General features: G+C 39.4%; 1 protein-coding gene across 1 annotated transcript; it reads left to right on the top strand.

The window, feature by feature from the left end:
* Positions 1 to 1,401: 1,401 nt before the first annotated feature.
* Positions 1,402 to 19,875, top strand: XKRX (XK related X-linked). Its single transcript, XM_054572266.1, has 3 exons — positions 1,402 to 1,736; positions 12,101 to 12,369; positions 19,130 to 19,875. The coding sequence occupies exons 1-3, from the start codon at positions 1,402 to 1,404 to the stop codon at positions 19,873 to 19,875; spliced, it is 1,350 nt and encodes a 449-aa protein (XP_054428241.1).
* Positions 19,876 to 21,780: the final 1,905 nt, after the last annotated feature.

A 21,780-nucleotide genomic window follows, 5' to 3' on the forward strand; every position in this document is an offset into this window, starting at 1 on the left:
CAAAGACCTGTAAGTTCATTCTAAAGTTCCTATCCTGGCCTCATTTTGCAAGTGAAGAAATCAAGACATATAATGTGAGCTTTCAGTGTCTGTGGGCTATCTTCCCTCTGCTTTACACGGCCAATTGCCTCCCACCTCTTCCCCCAACCCCACCATGATATTATCTGGAGGGCAATAGGACCTAGGGAGGTTGAACCCCGAGGCCTAGAGACACACCTGCCTAACCGCGTGGGTTGAGCAAGTGTGGGAGCAAGCTAATTAGGGAGGGCAGGGTAGAAGCGGGTGTGTACTGTTTTACAGGAAGAGAATAGCTGTGGCTCCCTCCGGATCAGGGAGCCGTGATGAGAAATGCTTCTGAAGATTGGCCCAAGCCCTTTTTGTCTCACCTCTCCACATCCAATATCCTGCACTGGAACTCACAGGCTGGCTTTGTGTAGCCCCAGCTGTCCCTCCCATTTCGCCGGTCCCCGTCTTCAGCGCCTTAGTTCCCGCAGCCACCATCCTCTTAACAGCTGAACTAGGACCCCGGCAGCATAGGGCAGCAGACGGCACTCAAGTTTGGCGACAGCTACCCGGACAGGTTGCCGCTCCAACGTCGTGCTTCTCACAAGCACAGTTTCTTCGCGGGAAAGAAGCCCCTCAAGCTTTCTCTTAATCCTGTAGGGCACGCGCTCAGTTTTTCTCTCCGAAGACTGCGCTCAGGGACGGGGTTGTAGCTTTGCTCCTGTTCCCGGCCAGCTTCCTTGGGGGCGGAGCTTGTGGAACCCGAGGAGCTTTCCTGTGAACTCTCCCTTGAGCGCGGGTCCTGAGAGAGCACCTGGCGAAAGGGCGAGCTAATAGCCACACCCAGCAATAGCTGGGGTACTTAGATATTGAACCGAATGCCCGAGGGGACCCTCAGGCTGCGGCCCCTCTACTGCCCATGCTCAGCTCTCAGCTAATTTGAGAGGGTAGTTTGTTCAGGCCTCCTGAAGAAGAGTTGCTCAGAGTTGGTGCCCGACCAAGTGGCTCTCCTTCCGCCTGGGGGGCTGAGAAAGGAGAACCTCACACGGAAACTGGTCTCCATGGCCCTTGAAGCGCCTGGAATCGGACTCTGGATGGGGCGCTGAAATGCTTGCTTTTGCCTTGTCCAAGTTTTACAGCACGTACATTGACGATTGGAATCCTTAGCCAATCAAAAATCAAGTTCAAAGTGGTACTTCTGGGCTCTCCATCCCAGATTCCAGTAAGTCTAATTTGAGACTAGAAGAGAGCGCTCTCCTGTTCTAGCTAGATCTCCATTTGGAATTGGACTTGACAGCTCTCCTAACCAGTACGTGGACTGCAGTGGCTACAGAGTTCTCTTAGAGAGTTGGGAGAAGGTTCTCTGAAGACCAGACCAAAACCCTCAGAAACTCGACAATGGACCGAGTTTATGAAATTCCTGAGGAGCCAAATGTGGATCCAATTTCATCTCTGCAGGAAGATGTTATCCGTGGGGCCAACCCCCGATTTACCTTTCCATTTGGAATCATTTTCTCCACCTTTTTGTACTGTGGGGAAGCTGCATCAGCCTTGTACATGGTTAGATTCTATCGAAAGAATAGTGAGACCTACTGGATGGCGTACACCTTTTCCTTCTTTATGTTTTCATCCATTATGGTCCAGTTGACACTCATTTTTGTCCACAGAGATCTGGCCAAAGACAAGCCTCTATCATTGTTTATGCATCTAATCCTCTTGGGACCTGTTATCAGGTGAGTAACTTTTTCGTATCTTCCCTCTTCTTCTCTCCACCTCTCACTATACCCCTGCACTTGTGCAAAGAAAGATGAAGCTAATATTTAAAAGACTGATACTATGCCTCTAAATGATTCTCTCATTCCCTCCCACTCTTGGCTTCCCTGCCTACCATCCAAAAAATCTTATCTGAAATCTTAAATGCCACCGTGATGAACATGTGGCATGTACCTGTGTTCCAAAAATACTTATGATACCATTGATAAGACTTTTAGACAATGTTTTCTATCTGGATTTGCACTGTGAAAATTGGTATCGGACCAACTGTTGTGGTCGCCTTGTGCACACAGGCCATACTTAGCTTAGGAGTGTATTATTTTGCCTCTGCTTTTTAGACACTCTGTAAATTGAATGAAAGTTCCCTTCTCCATCCCTTCTCACATCCAGTTTCTTTACCCTGAACTGCCTGGGCTTGTGCTACAACCATTTAAAAATTTCCCAGAATTATTTGAAAATATTTTAAGCCATCTGTGGTCATCTGGTACCCCAACCCACTGTAGCTTCTTTTTTTCCTGTCACTTCAATTGTGTCTTGTGTATCTCTTTGTGTCTTTCTGAAGTAAAGGCATATGGTTGGAAGGGAGAAAAGAAAGATAGTCCATCTGGAGGCTGTAGCAAAAAGTAACAGCATCAAGTCTTTCTTTTCAAGTTGCCTTGAAGGTACAAGAATGTGCCTTATCCCAGGTAGACAAGCATCTGTGTCAGCAGTCTCATCTGGATACCATGGGATTTTCCAGATAAGGAGACATTGCAAAACTTATGAGGTCAGGAGAAAGGAATGGATCAAGTTTGTCTTGATTGCAAGAGATGCAGAAACCTGCAGTCAGCTGAGGAATATGGGTCAGAGAGCTGATGTTGTAATTGCAATGGGAAGATATCCATATGGAGACAAGCACAGTCTGAAACTGATTAAGGATGAAACTCCCCCTTTAAAAATATTTTAAAAAATATATTTAAACAGTGATCAATTTATTATGTTCCATCAGAGAAAATGTCATATATCAACAGAAACAGTGACCTGGAATTCAGGAAACCTTGTATCTAACCCTCCCTCTGTCACTGACCATTTGCATGGCCTTGGTGAAATCTTTGAAGATGCCTTGACCTAGATCATGGGTCTTAAACATTTGCAGAGGCCAAGTATATACCATAAATGAGTGAAATGGGTCAAATATGACAAAAACAGCACCTTTATGCATGATGACAAATGAAAATAAAGCTCAATTTTAAATGATTGAGAGTAGTAAGGACTATGGCAATCTGGAGTCCCCATTATCTACCTCCTTTGAGGCACCCACTCTATAGCTCCTGCTCATTATTTTCCTGTTGTAATTGAAACCCAGTATTATAAGATCTCCCAACTTTTCAGGAGAAGCTCCTAAAATAGGATTTGATATGAAATACAATGATTTGAAATTTTGGCAGCTGACTAAATAAAAACATGGTATGGGCAAAACAAACTACAGCTGTTAATCAAACATGAATTGGCTGGCCTATGTTCAACTTTTGGACTAGGTAATCTAAAAAGGTCCTTTTCAGTTCCAAATCTTTGGAGTTAAGCTGTAAAAGGAAGACCTCATCTTCAACTTGGAAGCAATAAATTTAGAGCTGTCACTAGAGGAGCATGGAAACCATTCTTCTCTCCTTTTTGAAATGCAATATATTGAGTTAACAGATCAAGCACCATCAAGATGCAAATTTCAGCAAGTTCCACAATAGCCCCCAGTTTTGACTTCTCCTGTTTGCTTTGTGTATCCCAAGTCATCTTTGATTTGTACCTGTGGAGTGTTGACTACTATATTTGATATTTGTCACTTAGCTTCTACTAGCAATGATTGAAAAGCATTTATAATCTTAGCTAGCCCCACAGCAGGGAAAAAATAATTAAGAGCTCATAAATTTTATCCTTGATATGCTTATTTTCAAGGCAAATTACTTTTTAGATAGGTAGGAACTTGATGAGTGCTATCAGGCACATGAAGCTTTTTGGAGGGCCTAGCCCCTTTATGTAAATGCAAAGCTAACTTCTGGAAATGAAAATGTACTCTAATTTACTGAAATTTGTAAGCAAGGCAAACACCCTTACTTAAACCAGTAAATATCCTTAAGAATAGAAACATTAACAGAATGCTTTATGTCACTGCCTCCTTCAATATTTTATTCTGCAACAGCATTGATGTACTTGGGTTAAAATAAAAAAATCTTTTGTTGGAAATGCACTTAGGAATTTTCTATGAATAGAAAGAGAATATTGTTTTTTTCTTTTCAGTTTACATCTTCCATCTTTTTCTCTCCTGCCTTTAGAGTTTGTCCCTAGAAAGTGGATGCACTAAACTACACACTTCAGACTGGCACACAAGCACCAGTCTCAAAGAGATCCTGTGCAGAAAGGCAGCCAGCACATATTCCTCTTGGGAACCAAAGGCCTAGAGAACGTATACTTCTTTGCTTGTATTTGGTCTATTTTTCTTTGATTATTTTTAAATTTTATTTTTAAATCATGTTTATTCTATTACAGTTTCTCAATTTCTCTCCCTTTGCCCTCCTCCACCAATCCCACCCCACCCACCTCCCCACTCCCATGCTCAATTCCCACTCTGTTGTCCATGTCAATGGGTCATTCATACATGTTCTTTGTTTAGTCCCTTCTTTCCACCATTGTCCTCCTTCCTCAACCATTCTGGTCATTTTCAGTCTGTTCCATGTTTCCGTGCCTGTGGTTTATTCTGTTCCTTAGTTTATTTTGTGGAATAGAGCCCACTAATAGGTCCGATCATATAGTATTTGTCTTTCACTGACTGGCTTATTTCACTTAGCACAATATTCTCCAGTTCCATCCTTGATGTCACAAAAGGTAGGCGTTCCTTCCTTCTCTTATTTTTTTTTAATGCAGATTGATGTTATCTAATTTTTTAATGTAAAAATCCATTATAAAATATTAAAAATTTAAATCCATTATAAATTCTCAGCAAGTAAAACAACATGACACCAACACAGAAATAATCAAGTAGATCAATGAAATAAATGAGCATTCTAGAAACATATATATCTAACAATGTAGTATATGATTAAGTTGACATTTCAAATCAATGGGGAAAGTAAAGCTTATTCAAAAAGTAAGGTGCACAGACCACTATTACTTGAAATAAACAAAATATAGAGACCTATTTCACACATTATGCAAAAAATATTCAGGTGAGTTAAAAATCAGTATGTAAAATCTAAGGAGTTTTAGGAAAAAACACAAACTAACATTTTCCTTACCATGAAGTAAAATATTCAAACCCAGAAGCTATAAAGAAAAATATTGACAATATGACTATATTGAACATTTAAGACTGTATAGCAATATACATATTAAAAAGTTAAAGGACAAGTAATAGGAAAGTATTTGCCACACATCTAAAAAAGGGTTAATAGGTTGTTGTTGTTTTTTAGAGAAAAAAATTCTATAAACATTTAATAAAAAAGTGGATAAAGAACACCAAAAAGTCATTTAAAGCTTTTTTAAAAATAATAGAAACAGGCAAGAAATATAAAAAAACAGGTTTAGTTTCAATAATAACATGATAATTAAAATAGGACATCATTGTCACAATTAGATTGGTAAGTATTAAACACGTTGGTAATCTCAAGTAATGGTGACTGTGAAAGGAACTGAGCATTCATAAACTCTTTTTCTTCACCTTCTTAAAGCAGTCCCTTTAGCATATCTTGCAATTCTGGTTTGGTGGAGGTATATTCTTTCAGTCTTCTTTTGTCTGAGAAGCTCCTTATTTCACCTTCCATTTCTAATTGAGATCGTGCTGGGCAGAGCAGTCTTGGTTGTAAGCCTTTGCTTTTCATGACCTGGAATATTTCTTGCCAGTCCCTTCTGGCTTGCAGCGTTGTGGTCAACTGCTACCCGTACCAGTGCTCCCTTATATGTTACTACATAGTTTTCCCTTGCTTCCTTTAGGATTTTCTGTTTGTCTTTGATATTTGTCATTTTAGTGATGATGTGTCTTGGAGTGGGCCTAATTGGGTTCCTCTTGAATGGGACCAACCCTCTGTGCTTCCTGGACTTGTGTGACTTTTTCATTCCTCAAATGAAGGAAGTTTTCCATCATTATGTTTTCAAACAGGTTCTCTATCTCTTACTCATCTGCTTCTGCTGGAATTCCTATTATATGTACATTATTAAGTTTTAGGTTGTCCTGCATTTCCCTACATGCCTCTTCATTCTTTGTGAGTCTTTCATTTTCTTGCTCTTTCTGGGAGCTTTCTTCTACTGTGTCCTCCAGCTCTTTGAATTCTCTGCTTCTTGGACCCTGCATTTGATTCCTTCTACTGTGTTCTTCAATTCAGAAATTGTATTTTTCCTCTTGTCTCTCATTGGTAGTTTCTATGTCCTTTTTCATGCTGATATAGTTTGCAGGAAGTTCCTTGTAGTTTCCTGTAGTTCTTGGTAATTCTCTCTGAGCTCACTGAGCTCATTGACCTTCCTTAGAACCATTGTTTTGAACTCAATATCTGATAGTTTAGTTGCCTGTATTTCATTCAGTTTTCTTTCTGGGGATTCCTCCTTTCCCTTTGACTGGGGGGTGTTTCTTTGTCTTCCCATTATTTGTGAGACTCTTCTTTTTTGCTTCTGCTTCTTAAATTGATTTGTCTTGATTTCCTGACTTTGTGGTGTGACCTACTATGGTAAGAGACTGCTGGTTTTTTTTTTTTTTTCTTTCTGGATCTGCCTCTGATGATGTTCAATGTTGACCCTGTCTGACCTTAGGCAGTCTGTTCAAGACTTCCAGGAAAATGTTTGTGGCTGTCTTCTTCAGCTCTTAATCTAGTCACTCTGCACTCAGCAGACTGCTTAGAGACACCACAGGGTGGGGCAGAATCCCTCCTGGGGGCAGTGTTATTGTGTCCTCTCAAGCTGCTGCCAGTCAGGGGAGTGGTCTGCCCAAGCCAGATGGCTGCTGACACATGGGGGAGGAATCAGCACTGGGATCCCGGAAGCTACTCTCTCCGTTCTCTCCCCAAAGCCTCCTTCTCCAGTCTCTCCTCAAGTGTCTATAGCACACTCTGCACCCCCTTTAGCCAGGGATCTAATATTTGTGGCTGCCACTCTGTACTCAGGTGTCAGGCTTTAGCACTTCTGGGACTGGGCAGAGCCTCCTGGGGGCGGGGTTATTGGGTCCTCTCATGCTTCTACAGCTTAGGGTAGTTATCTGCCTGAATAAGATGGCTGTTGTCATATGGGGGAGGAGCCAGCAGCGGGATCCTGCTGGCCACTCTCTCAGTTCTCTGCAAAGCCTCCCTTCCCAGTCTCTCCTTAGGCATCTCTAGCCCACTATGCCCCTACCTTTGCCAGAGACCAGGGTAAGTGGCTGAAAATAAAAATTTATGTGTTGGCACTTTAAATGGCTCTTTATGTATCCAGCCACCTGCCTCTTTCTATTTTCTGTGTACTTTCTGTGCTCTGGTGCTGTAGGTTGGAGATCTCCTCTTATGGTTTAGACCCTGCTCTGCTTAGAGGGATCCAACTGGCTGTTTCAACATCCTTCTGGTGCTGCCATCTGTGGGTACCCCACCTACGTTCTCATGTCTCTACCATACTCCTTACCAGTTAGGTTGTGCTAAAACTGATTCTTGTGTCTGTCCAAGGTTATAAGGCTCCTCTCTTGCTATTATTCAATTGTTTGTTCCAGGTGATTTCTCCACAATTTAATTGTAATTCCAGGTTGGTCCTGGGAGGAGGTCAGTGTGACTGCCACTCACTCCTCTGCCATCTTGATTCTCAATCTATTTTTCTTTTATTTTACCTTGTTGTTATTATTATTCTCTGCACCCATTATTTCTCACCATATATTCTTTTTTTCCTTTTCACTCTCACTTACTCAACAAATACCCCCTTATCAAATACCCACTATGTGATAAGAGTGGTGGGGCAAGATGAATATCCACACCCCCATGCCTTCTCTCTGTCAGGAAAGATGGCTTAATTTTCATCCCAACTGCTCTTACTTATTAGAAATAGTCCAGTTTCCATTTATCTCAGTGTGAATAAAAGAAATGGTAATTCAGGTGTTCCAAAACAAGATGTTCTAATGGCTTCTCTCCTATTCATCACACTAGAAATGTGATGAACTATAAATCCTTCTGATTTATATGGGGGGCCTGAGAGGGGTACAGCAGGAAATGTGATCTTATCACTAATTCAGGGGCAGTAAGCTCTCATGAGGATGTTTTCCTCTTTATAAAAAAAGAATGGAGTTCAAAAAGCTGTTCTCCCCAAACAGGTCAAGAAGCCCTAAAAGCAACCTGTAGAGAGATTTTTTGGAGGTGCCCTAGGTATATAGTACCTTCGTTTCTGAGCTGTGAAGCATTTTATGTACCTTTGTTGCTCAATGACTTTTCCAAGTATATGAGAGTTTTGGGTTTTTTTTTTTTCTCCCAGATCCTCTTCAGGGGTTTTTGGCTGAGACACACATAGTTGTTGGTTTTTGTCTTGAAAAAGCAGAACTCAAAGCCCCAATTATAGAGCTGAATGCTTTGAACAAGGAACACTTTATCTCAGAACTTGAGGTGTTATGACAACGAGGGCCTTTCTTAACTTTATTATTCTTTCACAATACATTATTTACTTAATATCTTTGTGTTTAAAGAACTTTTTTAAAAAAAATCATAGGCTTATTCTTAAGGAGACAAAGCAATTCCTTATCTTCTCAATGAAACACTTCCAAAATGGTGTTCTTACCTCGGTGGATAATTGAATGAATAAAAAAAGGGGGAATCGAGATAGCGGAGGAGTGAGTGGAAGTCACGCTGACCTCCTCCCAGGACCAACCTGGAATTACAACTAAATTGGGGAGAAATCACCTGGAACAAACAACTGAACAATAGCGAGAGAGGAGCCTTGAAACCTCAGAGATAAAAGAATCGGCTTTAGCGCAATCTAACTGGGAATGAGTGTGGTACAGACCTGAGAAGGCAGGTGGGGCGCCCATGGGCAGCAACACCAGAAAGATATTGAAACGGACAGTTGGATCCACCTGAGAAGAGCGGGGTCTAAATCAAAAGTGGGAATCTCTAGCCCAAAGTACAAGAATCCAAAAAATACACAGAAAACAGCCAGCTGAGAAAAGCGTCAGGGTTGGTCTCTGCCAGAGACAGGCGGCTGGAGACACAAAGAACCATTTAAAAGGCTCATGCAAAATTTTCATTTGCAGCCACTTACCCTGGTCTCCAGCAAAGGCAGGGGCAGAGTGGGCTAGAGACACCTGAGGAGAGACTGGGGAAGGAGACTTTGGGGAGAGAACTGAGAGAGTAGCTGGCAGGATCTAGGTGCTGACTCATCCCCCACGGGGCAGCACCATCTTGCTCAGACAGAGACCACCCCACCGAGGGGCACCTGCGTCAACGGACCCCCATAACTCTGCCCCTAGGTGGGATTCCACCCTGCCTCTTGCTGTCTAAGCTGCTTTCTATGTGCAGAGTGGCAGCCACAGACAGTAAATCCATGGCGAAAGGGGGCACAGAGAAGTCTGGCGACACTTGAGGAGAGCCTGGGAATGGAGGCTTTGGGGAGAGAATGAAGAGAATATCTAAAGGATCCCAGTGCAGACTCCTCCCATATAAGGGAGTAGAATGAAATGACCCAATAACCCCACCCCCAGGAGGGACTCCGCCGCACCCTGAGCTGTCTCAGCTGGCCTGCTGAGTACAGAAAGAATATATTAACACCTGAAGGAGACAGCCACAAACAGTAGAGTCTGGGAAGTCTAGAACAGACTGCCTAAGGTCAGACAGGGTCAACATCTGACATCATCAGAGGCAGATCCAGAAAGAAAAAAATAGCGCTCTCCTACCATAGAAGTTCACACCACAAAGTCAGGAAATCAAGACAGATCAACTTAAGAAGCAGAAGCAAAAGAGAAGAGTCTCACAAATAATGGGAAGACAAAGAAATACACCCCACTTGAAGGGAAAGGAGGAATACCCAGAAAGAGAACGAAATGAAATCGAGGCAAGTAAACTATCAGATATTGAGTTCCAAACAATGGGTCTAAGGAAGCTCAACGAGCTCTGTGAGCTCAGAGAGAATTACCAAACACTACAGGAAACTACAAGGAACTTCCTGCAAACTATATCAGCATGAAAAAGGACATAGAAACTATCAATAAGAGACACAAGGAAATGAAGAATACAATTTCTGAATTGAAGAACACAGTAGAAGGAATCAAAAACAAGCTAGATGTAGATGCGGACCGAATCAGCAAGCTAGTGGATGAGGTAGAAAAAAGCTCCCAGAAAGAGCAAGAAAATGAAAAAATATTAAAAAAGAATGAAGAGGCATTTAGGGAATTGCAGGGCAACCTGAAACATAATAGTATCTGTATAATAGGGATACTAGAAGGAGAAGAGGATGAGGAAGTTTAGAGAGCCTGTTTGAAAAAGTCATGATGGAAAACTTCCGTAATTGGAGGTGACAAAAAGGCACACAAATCCAAGTAGCTCAGAGGGTCCCATTCAAGAGGAACCCAATGAGGCCCACTCGAAGACACATCATGATTAAAATGGCAAATATCAAAGACAAATAGACAATCCTAAAGAAAGCAAGAGAGAAAGAGGTAGTAACATATAATGGAACCCCAATATGGCTAGCAGCTCACTTCTCAACAGAAACACTGGAAGCCAGAAGGGACTGGCAAGAAATATTCCAAGTCATGAAAAGCAAAGGCCTGCAACCAAGACTGCTCTATGCAGTAAGGCTCTCAATTAATATGGAATGCAAAATAAGGAGTTTCCTAGACAAAAGAAGACTAAAAGAATACACCTCCATCAAACCACCACTGCAAAGTATGCTAAAGGGACTGCTTTAAGATGAAGAAAAAGTTTCTATGAATTCCCAGTTCCTTTCAAAGTTGCCAATACTTGATGTTACCAATATTTTTTAATGCTCATTAATCTGACTATGACAATGATGTTATTTTAATTGTCCCTTTATTATTTGTTGAAACTAAACTTGCTTTTGTATATTTCTTGCCTATTTCTATTATTTTTTTAAAAAAGCTTTAAATGATTTTTTGGTAGTCTTTATCCATTCATTGATTAAAGGTTTGTAGAACTTTAAAAAAAAAAAACCCTATTAACCATGTTTTATATATGTTGCAAATACTTTTCTATTCCTTTTCTTTTAACTTTTTTATATATAAATTACTATATAGTTAAATGTTTAATATAGTCATATTGTCAATATTTACTTTATAGCTTCTGGGTTTGAATATTTTACTTCAGGTCATGAAAAATATTAGTTTTCATTTTCTCTAAAAACTCCTTAAATTCTACATATTCATTTTTAACTCACTGAATATTTCTTGTATAATGTGTGAAATAGGGTTCTATATTTGTTTTATTTCATGTAATAGTTGTCCATGCACCTTATGTGTTCAATAAGCCTTATTTTATCCATTGACTTGAATTATCAACTTAATCATATATTGTTAGACAGAGGTATACGTTTGTCTCTATAATGTTCATTATATTTCATTGATCTACTTGATTATTTCTGTGCTGGTGTCATATTGGTTTAATTGCTGAGACTTTATAAGGGTTTTAAATTTTTTTAGTATAATTAACTTTGACATTTAAAAAATAAATAAAATCAATCTGCATTTAAGAAAGAGAGAGACAGAACTGCTCCTTTTTGTGACAACATGGATAAAACTGGAGAATATTAAGGTAAGGGAAATAAGCCATTCAGTGAAAGACAAATACCATATGATCTCACCTATAAGTGGACTGTATTCAACAAAATAAACTAATGAACAAAATAAACCACAGGCACGGAAACATGGAACAGACTGATAGTGACCAGAGGGGATGGGGAAGAGGACAATGGTGGGAAGAAGGGGAAGGGACTAGACAAAGAACATGTATGAACGACCCATGGACATGGACAACAGAGTGGGAATTGACTGTGGGATTCGGGGGTGGGGGTCGGATGGGTGGAGGGTGGTAAAGGGGTAAAAACTGAGACAACTGTAATAGAATAAACATGATTTATAAATTAAAAATAAATAATATATAAAAAAGGCATGAGCAAAAAAAGGCAAAAAAAAAAAGACTTACAAGTGATAAAAAATACAGATTTTTTTTTTGAGACTCAAATAAATTGTAGAAGGCACTACTCACACTTTGACTCTCAAGAAATGAGGAGAATGGGAGAGAAGGAATGCCAAAAAATAGCACACTTCTCGGAGTTATTGCCCCCTGAACACACTGAACATCCCTTGTCAGGACAGCTTAATTTAAGTTCCCATGATGCTTTACTTCTGCAGATGTCTGGAGGCCATGATTAAATACCTCACACTGTGGAAGAAAGAGGGGCAGGAGGAGCCTTATGTCAGCCTCATCCGAAAGAAGATGCTAATAGATGGCGAGGAAGTGATGATAGAATGGGAGGTGGGCCACTCCATCCGGACCCTGGCTATGCACCGCAATGCTTACAAACGTATGTCACAGATCCAAGCCTTCCTCGGTTCAGTGCCCCAACTGACCTATCAGCTCTATGTGACCCTCGTCTCTGCAGAGGTCCCCCTGGGTAGAGGTGAGTGGGGTCAAGATGGGAGAGGGCTCCACTTCAATCAACAGTCTTAGAAATCCAGGCCTGCACTGTCCAATACAGTAGCCAACAGCTGCCTGTGGCTATTAAAATGAAAAATTAAATTAAACATTTATACTCTCAGTCACGATGGCTATATTTCAAGTGTTCAATAGCTACATTTGGCTAGTAGTAACTTATTGGACAGCACACACATTACAGAATATTTCCATCATTGCAGAAATTTCTATTGGACAGCACTGGTAGATAGTCAAGGAATTTGAGTATCCAGACATCTTAGGCCTGCCAGATTTCTTTAACTTGGATAAGTTATTTAGATGAAAAATGCCATAGGTAAACCCTCTCTAGGCTAGTAATAAACCCTCTCAGGAGAAGCTAGTAATACCAGTAGTCAGTGGGACATTTTTAGTAGCACAGTGTATTTAAATTATACTGAGGATTGTTTGCTTGCTTGGTTGGTTGGTTTAGGGGTGGCCATATTTAAGTAAGAGGTTCCCAAATATTACCGATCATGAAGCTCCTTTTTAAAGTTACATTTTTTACTCAGACCTGAATTAATCTGAGTGTGGGGAGTATAGGAATCTGTATTTTTAGGTACCATGCTGATTCTGATCAGCCACATTTGGGAGCTAGTGATTTAATCACTTTTTCTCAACTCCAATGGGAAGAAATTTCTAAAAGGGTTGTGGATTGAATACTGATGAGAGTAAAGCCTGGTCCCAGTTCTGACCTTCTCTGTGATCTTCAGAGGAAGTTACCAAAGAGTTCTCTGTCTTAATATCTCCTTTGTAAAAGAAGGATCCTAAGATGAGTAAGACCCTTGGCAGAAGATGAAATGGAGGTCAGTGTTTTCAAAGTCAAGATAAAGCCCAGAAATGAACCCATGTCCCTATGGTCAATTAATATTTAACAAAGGGGGCAGAAGCATAAAATGGAGTAAAAATAGCCTCTTCAATAAATGATGTTGGGAGAGCTGGACAGCTACATGCAAAAAATTGAAATTTTACCACCAACTTACACCATACACAAAAATTAACTTGAGGTGGATAAAGACTTAAATAGAAGTCACGACACCATAAAAGTCCTAGAGGAGAACATAGGTAGGAAACTCAGAAATTTCATGCAGCAATATTTTCAATGATATGTCCCCTAGAGCGAGGGACATAAAGGAAAGAATAAGCAAATGTGACTTCATCAAAATAAGAAGCTTCTGCACAGCTAAAGAAAACATCATCAAAATGAAAAGGGAACCAACTATATGGGAAAATATATTTGCCAATGATACCCTGTATGGGGGATTCCGGCCCACGAAGTCCCCAGGTTCACTGCGGATGGAAGAATTATTCCAGACACCATTTGCCTTTCAAAGAGAGGGGAAGGCGATTCCCTCTAGAGAGGAATGCCTTGAACCCCAGTGCTCAATAGCTTTTATTGAAAGAGTTACCAGCAGGGGATAGGTAGCAGGAATGTATAGGTAATCTAATTATATCAGTATCTTAATGTTTACAGAGAGTAGGTGATGTTTGAAGAAGAGAAATGGCAGGAAACACACCAAATTGCTTGGTTCTGAGATGAGTGAACAATGGTGCCAAATGGGTTTTGGGTCAGGGTCCATGAATAATGTAAATTTCATTCCCAGTGTGAGCTGGTTATCTGGTGTGAGAATAACAGAGCTTGAGGGAGAAACAAAGCATGCTTCAAGGAGTATATTTTACTTCTGGGCCTGATTTCCCCCAGGGACCCTCAGAGCTATTATCAGGTCCTGCCTGTCAACCACATTACCAGTTTTCTGGCCAAGACTTATGGAGCCTCTCCCAGGCCTCAGCTTGCGTTGGACTACAGTCCCCAATAACACTTAAAGTGGCCTCCTACAACCTTGGACAAAGGTTTGTTCTCAAAGAAATATAAAGAACTCACACAACTCTACTCCAGGAAGACAAACAATCCAATTAAAACATGGGCACAGGACCTGAACAGGCACTCCTCCAAGGAGGATATACAGAGGGCCCAGAGACATATGAAAGGGTGCTCAACATCACTAGCCATTAGATGAACACAAATTAAACCACAACGAGATACCACTTCACACCAGTCAGAATGGCCATCACAAACAAATCAGCAAAGAAGTGCTGGCGAGGTTGTGGAGAAATGGGAACCCTAGTACACTGTTGGTGGGAATGCAGACTGGTACAGCCACTGTGGAAAACAGTATGAAATTTCCTCAAAACGCTAAAAATGGAACTGCCTTTTGACCCAGTGATTCCACTGCTGGGATTAAACCCTAAGAATCCCAAATCACCAATTCAAAAGAACCTATGCACTCCAACGTTCATAGCAGCACAATCGACAATAGCCAAATGCTGGAAGCAACCTAAATGCCCATCAATAAATGAGTGGATCAAAAAATGATGGTACATTTACACAATGGAATACTATGCAGCAGAAAGAAAGAGCTACTACCCTTCACTACAGCATGGATTGAACTGGAGAGCATTATGCTAAATGAAATAAACCAGGGGGCGAAAGACAAATACCATATGATCTCTTCTGTAAGTGGAACCTAATCAACAAAAGAAACAAGCAAGAAAAATGTAACCAGCAAAACTGAAAGAGAAAGCAAACTGACAGTAATGAGAGGGAAGGAGGGAAGGCTGTAACGGGGAAAAGAAAGGGAAGGGTCAAATCAAGGAGCATGTATAAAGGAACCATGGACAAAGCCAAAGTGGGGAATGATTCAATCATCTAATCAAATCATCTAATCATCTAATTAAAATAAGTATACATTACAAAAGTAATACATGCACAAGCCAATTGACTTACAGGTAATTGTATGTGCACATAAAAGTTTCTGGAAAGATGTGCAAGAAACAGTTTACCTAAGGGGAGTGGAAATGAGTCAGCCAACTTTTACTTTTTACTTTATATCCTTGTATATGGTTTGAATTTTTATCATTATCATGTTTTATTATTTTTGGTCCTTTTTTAATTTTAAATTTTAAAATTATTTTTGTCCTTATTATTTAATTGTAAAAACCTAATAAGGTAAAAATTCACAACCGTACAGAATACATGTAAAAGAGAAGATGTAATTTCACGTCCCAAAGGTAATCTCTTTTAATCATTTAATATATGTCCTTCCAGACTTCATTTTACTGTATAAGTATAAACATACATACAACATATATGTATGTATATTTTTGCCAAAAACAGGACTGTATTAAACATTCTAATTAGCAACTTGTCTTTTTTCAGAGGTTAGCCAGTGTGTTTTTCTTCAACAGTTATTTATGCATACATACATAATAACAATAATGATAAATATATAACATATATTTCCCTTATGTGAATTGGGCCATTCTTTCTTAATTCCTAATCTCATATGGGTAAGATTAAAATTTGTTTCTAATTTTAAACTATGCTCCAGTCAACTTCTGTGTACTGGAATAAGACTTTGTATGATAAATTTTGAGCAGTAGAAAAGGGGTAGCAGGAGAAGATAGGAGAAGTAGAAAAGAATATGCATGTTTAGAGTTTTATCAGTACTGCCAAATAACCTTCCCAAGACGTTGTATGAATTTATATTTTCACCGACAGTATATGAATGTGCCTCTTTCTTCATATCTTAAATATTATTTAATTGTATAATTATAAAATAACCAATTTTTAAAATAATGCATTCTTTATTATGAATGAAGGTGAGCATCTTTTCATGTTTGGTCATTGTGTTCTTTAAATTGCATATTTATATATTTTACTCACCTTTTTAGTGGCTTCATCTTTTTTGTTAATTTGTAGGAGGTATTTACTTATTCTGGCTATTAATCTTTTCTCTACTGTGGACAAGTATGTATGTATGCATACATTTGTTATGCTTTTGTGTACATACACATATTTTAAACATGTGTGTGCATGCTATACATGTAATGTGCAGCACACATGCAACACATGGGTAAAATAAACAATACCTGTATATTTTGGCATTCTGAAGGATTAAATTTTTATGTATTTGAATTATTGCTTTTAGATCTTGTGCCTTTTTTAAAAAGGCTTCTCACAAATCATATCTGATAGTGCAATTTAGTCTGATCTTCCAAATAGATGATTTTCCACAATCAACTTGTTGATTCCCCCACCCAAAAAAAAACAAAACAAACAATAACAACAACAAATGCAATAACATTTCATTGAGCCAGTGATTGGGATTATATTAAATTATTTAGGCTGTTTTGGAGGGAATTTATATCCTTATAGGATCAATCAATTTCATATTTAAAGATAACATATCTCCTCATTTCAGTAAATATTTTAAAATCACTTTATTCAAGGTATGATGGACAAAGAAAAATGTCTACCCATTTAATGTATACAACTTGATGAGTTTGGAGATAAGTATACTTCCATGAAATCTCACCACAATTTATGCCGTAAGTGTGAAAGACCTATGGCAAAATAACTGTTCTTGCTATAGGACTTGCACAGTCCTGTAAGGCTTATTTCTAGGTGTTCTATCAGTTTTAAAACCACCTGATTTCCAAAATGTTTGGGTAGTGCCTAAGTAAATGCACCCACTACACATTTGGAAATAGGGGATGATGATGATGATGATAGGAGTTAGCAGATAGCATTTGCTATGTTCCAGGCATTCCTCTAAGCCACTTACATTTAATTATTTCATTTGACCTTCACAACAATTCTATGAGAAATTTATTGTTGTTATCTCCATTTTACAAATAAGGAAATAGAAGCACTGAGAGGTTAATCAAATTCCCCAAAGTTCCATAAATAATAGGGGACAAAGACTGGATTAAGATTCAGGATGTCTGCCTTTAGAGCCTGTGTTTCTAACCATATTACTACACAAAGGATGTAAAGGAAGCTTTTTCAAGGCCTTGTTTTCAATTCTTCAGTGATTTCTCCTATTAAAAACTTTCTGACAATGCCATCTCTTTTAAGGTTTTGTAAACAACTTTTTGGTTTAATTTTCCTCCTAGCCTCTCCTTGCTATCCCTTTTCTAATCCCCTTTTCTCCTGGAGGCCATCTGAATTTAGCATAGATGACCAAATTCACCATCAATATTATGATCTCTCTTGTTTGTAGGGAAACAGATGGAAGGTGTTTTTACATTTATTGGAAGTATCAGGCTTTCTTTCTTTTATTACAACTACTATCAATAAATGAATTCTAATTTAAGGGAAAGCATTACATGGTACACTTGGATAGATGTACAAATGCTCTGACATTCCAACTCTCGAGCATCAAGTCTTGAGGATGGGACTGAGAGTGGTTTATAAAGCTAAGACTATATGAAATAAGTATGTCGCACACCTTAAATTAGTACAGTGTTATTTGTCAATTACATCTCAATAAAAATGGAAAAAAATATAAAAACTAAAGCTAAGAATAGACATTTTAAGAAAATCTTCCATTGTCGTTAAGATCCCAACACTCAACTTAGAGTTGAAAAAGATGTAGAAAACAAAGCTGCTCTTCCTTTTGGGTTTCCATGGGGATATCATCACTTTTCTTGCAGATTACCTCCACTACTCTAGTTCCCTGGATGCAGTGTTTTTATGGAAACAGAAAACACTAACTGTTTTGCTTTTTGGACAAGTACCCCACAGGCCCCCTTACTCTCCTTGAGAGCACTAGATTTTTCTTAGTTAACAGTATCCTTTGATACAAAAGAAGAAAAGGAAAGGGCATTGGTGTGATCTATAGTTGAGATTTAGTATAGCAAGTTAGGAAGGATTCTAACCCTTCAGGCCCCTACTCTATCATATAGTGGTATGGATGTCATAGGCTAAGAAATGAAGTTTTTATATTTTAAACCACTCTGCTGGAAGGTTGACAATCCCTAAAGTATACCAAAGCATTGAGGTAAGAAATTGCCATTGCTGGTGATTAATATAAGCAACTCTAGAGTATCTAAGTGAATTGGGGAAACTGAGGTACATAGATACTAAGTGAATTTCACAAGCTTCCACACAGCTGAACCAAGGCCTCTTTAAACTCAGAATTCTTCATTAATTCCACAAATATTTATTGAGCACTTACTATATTCCAGGCAGTATGTTTGGCTCTGTGGATGTAGCAGTAAACAAAATAGACCTGGTCCCTTCTGCCTCATGGAAATTCCATGAGGGAATCTGATATATTCTAGAAGCACCCACAGAGAAGATTAGTTCCTTGAAGAAGATACACATCAAGGAAGAAACTTCTATAAACAAAGGCATTCTTTGTGAATCTTCTAAGACTGGATTATTTCAGATAAGAGTTTTTTCTGTCTCCTTCATTGTTTCCTTCATTGTTTCCTTCGTTGTTTGGTCAGAAGCCTGTTTTATCACATAGATGCTGTCCTATCTCTTTATGTGTGCTTCTCTGGTGTTAGTGGACTCTCAGTGCTAGTTTTGAGACCCACTCTTTTTTTAAAGTTCATTGTGTATGTTTATATGTTTATTAAAATATTGCAGTATATGTGCATCATTGGAAATTTAGAAAATAGAGAAACAGAAAAAAAGATTTAAAAATTGATATAATCCCTATTATGAAAAAATATATTTTATTTTATTTCCATTTTCTTGTGCATGCTATTGTTTACATAGCTATGTTCATACATTAGTTTGCTCTTAACTGGGGCCCTCAAGCCTTAAATATCATCTCTCTGGATCTCTGGGTCAGAATATAAGCCTCACCAACATTGACTGAGTGCCTATTTTTTTGTTTCTTTTTTTCCCCTTCATACAGCTGTGCTAATGGTCTTTTCTCTGACATCTGTCACCTATGGGGCTACTCTCTGCAATATGTTGGCTATCCAGATCAAGTACGATGAATACAAGATTCGCCTTGGGCTGCTAGAAGTCCTCTGTATCACCATCTGGAGGACATTGGAGATCACTTCCCGCCTCCTGATTCTGGTGCTCTTCTCAGCCACTTTGAAATTGAAGGCTGTGCCCTTCTTATTGCTCAACTTTCTGATTATCCTCTTTGAGCCTTGGGTTAAATTTTGGAGGAGTGGTGCCCAGATGCCCAATAACATTGAAAAAAATTTCAGCCAGGTTGGCACCCTGATGGTGCTGATTTCCATTACTGTCCTCTATGCTGGCATCAACTTCTCTTGCTGGTCAGCCTTGCAGTTGAAGTTGGCAGACAGAGACCTTGTTGAAAAAGGTCAGAACTGGGGACATATGGGGCTGCACTATAGTGTGAGATTGGTGGAGAATGTGATCATGGTCCTGGTTTTTAAGTTCTTTGGAGTGAAAGTGTTACTGAATTACTGTCATTCCGCGATTGCCTTGCAGCTTATTATTGCTTACCTGATTTCCATTGGCTTCATGCTCCTTTTCTTCCAATACTTGCATCCATTGCGCTCACTCTTCACCCACAACATAGTGGACTACCTCCACTGTGTCTGCTGCCACCAGCACTCTCAGGGCAGGGTTGAGAACTTGGAGCTATCCTTTGATTCTGAAGAAATACAGAGCATTGTCTGATTCTATCTTCTGGGTATTTGAAAATGGGTTTGGGGTGGCCAAGAGCAACTGTGAAATTGAAGGAGAGCATGAGGCTCATAGGTTAGTACCCACCAGGACATTTTCTTGAGTTTTCTGGCAAACCTTTCAGAAGAAAGAGTAGCCCCCAAATAACTTTTCTTTCTTTATGACTGACTGCTGTGATTGGGCACAAGGGTAGCCGCCACATATCCAGGAGGGTCAGAGATGCTACTTAGGCTTCTCTCACCCAAGTCAGCTGTCCCACCTCCCTTCAGAATAACTTACCTCCATGCCCCTTAGGCTTTCTGTGACCTTCTAGCTCTGTTCATTTGCTTAAGGCACATTTTCAAGCTTTCTCTGGGCTGGGCTGAAGGCCCAGAACCCAACAAGAATATATCCTGACTGATCAGAGGATGAGACCACTTACTACTTATGGATACCCCTCAGGAAACAGTCTAACTACTGTGGAACTGGTAACTGTAAGTGTTTCTGAGGTCTTTAATTCCAATGGGAAACTCTGGTTAAAAAGAAAACTCCTGTTATTAAAAGAACTTCTCCCCAAATAAGTTAGCTCTCCATTAGGATTTTACTAGCGATCATTCATCAAGGACCTCTCTTAAGCAGCCCATTGTAGGCACACTCTGAGGAGGCAGTGCAGAGTAGGATTCCTTCAGGGCATATACCAGGGAATGACTCTTTTTCTCAGGGTCCTGCATGGGCCTGCAGCTTGTACAGTGGAGTAATTGAGTAAAATCTCTCACTTTGTGCCTTATTATCAGGGATTCCCTCCAGCCCCACTCTTCTGTGCTTTTGGAGTTTTACTATTTGATATGAACCTCAGCAAAGTTGAACTGTAATTTAAAATGTTTCTAATGTGTGGAAGAAATAAATATTTTATTGTGTCTTCTACTGTCTTGAGTATTTTGTTGATTTGGTTTCTTTCTTTCTTTCTTTTTTTTTTTTTAAGGGAGAGAGAAGGTAATAATAGCCGGGACATCATCTTCATGTTGTTTGGGGTTGAGATGGAGGCTGACACTCCAAGGTAGAGTGGAGGCAGAGGAGGGAAATCAGATCACAATAAATCATCTGACACAGGATTTTATTTTTTAATTAAGAGCATATGTTTATCATTATCATATCGCCAATGGATAAATGCAGGTCTCCTTTCCTCATGTATCTCAATGTTTACACCTCCAATCATTTGAGTGTTTTGATGGGGATGTCACTTGGATGCCTCTAAGGTAACAAAGGAATTGAGGTTACTATAACCACTGCCTACTAGGACCAAGAATCCTGGCATTTACCTAACTAATGCTTGCCCTTCACAGACCAGGTAGGTGAGAAGAATTCACTAGTAGCATGTTTTAAAACATGCAGTACCTGACTAGTACCACAATTGCTGTAGGAATTGTGAATAATTGAACCTAAGACTTCTCATTCCCATCTAATTTTACTCTTGGGATCATGCTAAGAAGTTATCTTTAGCCATTTCCCTTACTCTTATTCAGTGCCAGGACATGTTGCAGGAGCTCCCCTTTCTAAGTAGACAGAATTAGAAAGAATTCTGTTAGCCAGAATTGTCTTATTTCTTGCCATATCTAGTGTGGTTTTCCCCATCTTCAACCATTGTTTGGGGCTAAAATGATTGGACAGTACTTAATTTGGGGGAGACTAAAGTGACTTGTTTTGGAGTAGTATAGATTTTCTTTTTTAACCCAGCTTCCTTATTTCATCTTTTATGATGAAGAAGAGACTTAGGGAATTATGAAAAGCTCAAACTTCTGTCCTCTGATTCAAGGTGAATTTGAAAGAAAGAATCTCTCAGACCTCCAGAAGAACACGTTTCTTCTTTGAAATTCAAACAAGAATTTCTCCTCAGTAGTTAATATGCCCTCCATTAAAAGC

This window comes from Pteronotus mesoamericanus, unplaced genomic scaffold (genome assembly GCF_021234165.1).
Source record: "Pteronotus mesoamericanus isolate MK-2021 breed Mesoamerican mustached bat unplaced genomic scaffold, CSHL_Meso_final contig_227, whole genome shotgun sequence".
Taxonomy (NCBI): domain Eukaryota; kingdom Metazoa; phylum Chordata; class Mammalia; order Chiroptera; family Mormoopidae; genus Pteronotus; species Pteronotus mesoamericanus.

Excerpts from the sequence above, each read along its gene's own strand:
- XKRX (XM_054572266.1), top strand. The coding sequence starts at position 1,402 with ATGGACCGAGTTTATGAAATTCCTGAGGAGCCAAATGTGGATCCAATT. Across the intron at positions 1,737-12,100 it reads CTCTTGGGACCTGTTATCAG|ATGTCTGGAGGCCATGATTA; the intron begins GTGAGTAACTTT and ends TTACTTCTGCAG. Across the intron at positions 12,370-19,129 it reads AGAGGTCCCCCTGGGTAGAG|CTGTGCTAATGGTCTTTTCT; the intron begins GTGAGTGGGGTC and ends CCCTTCATACAG.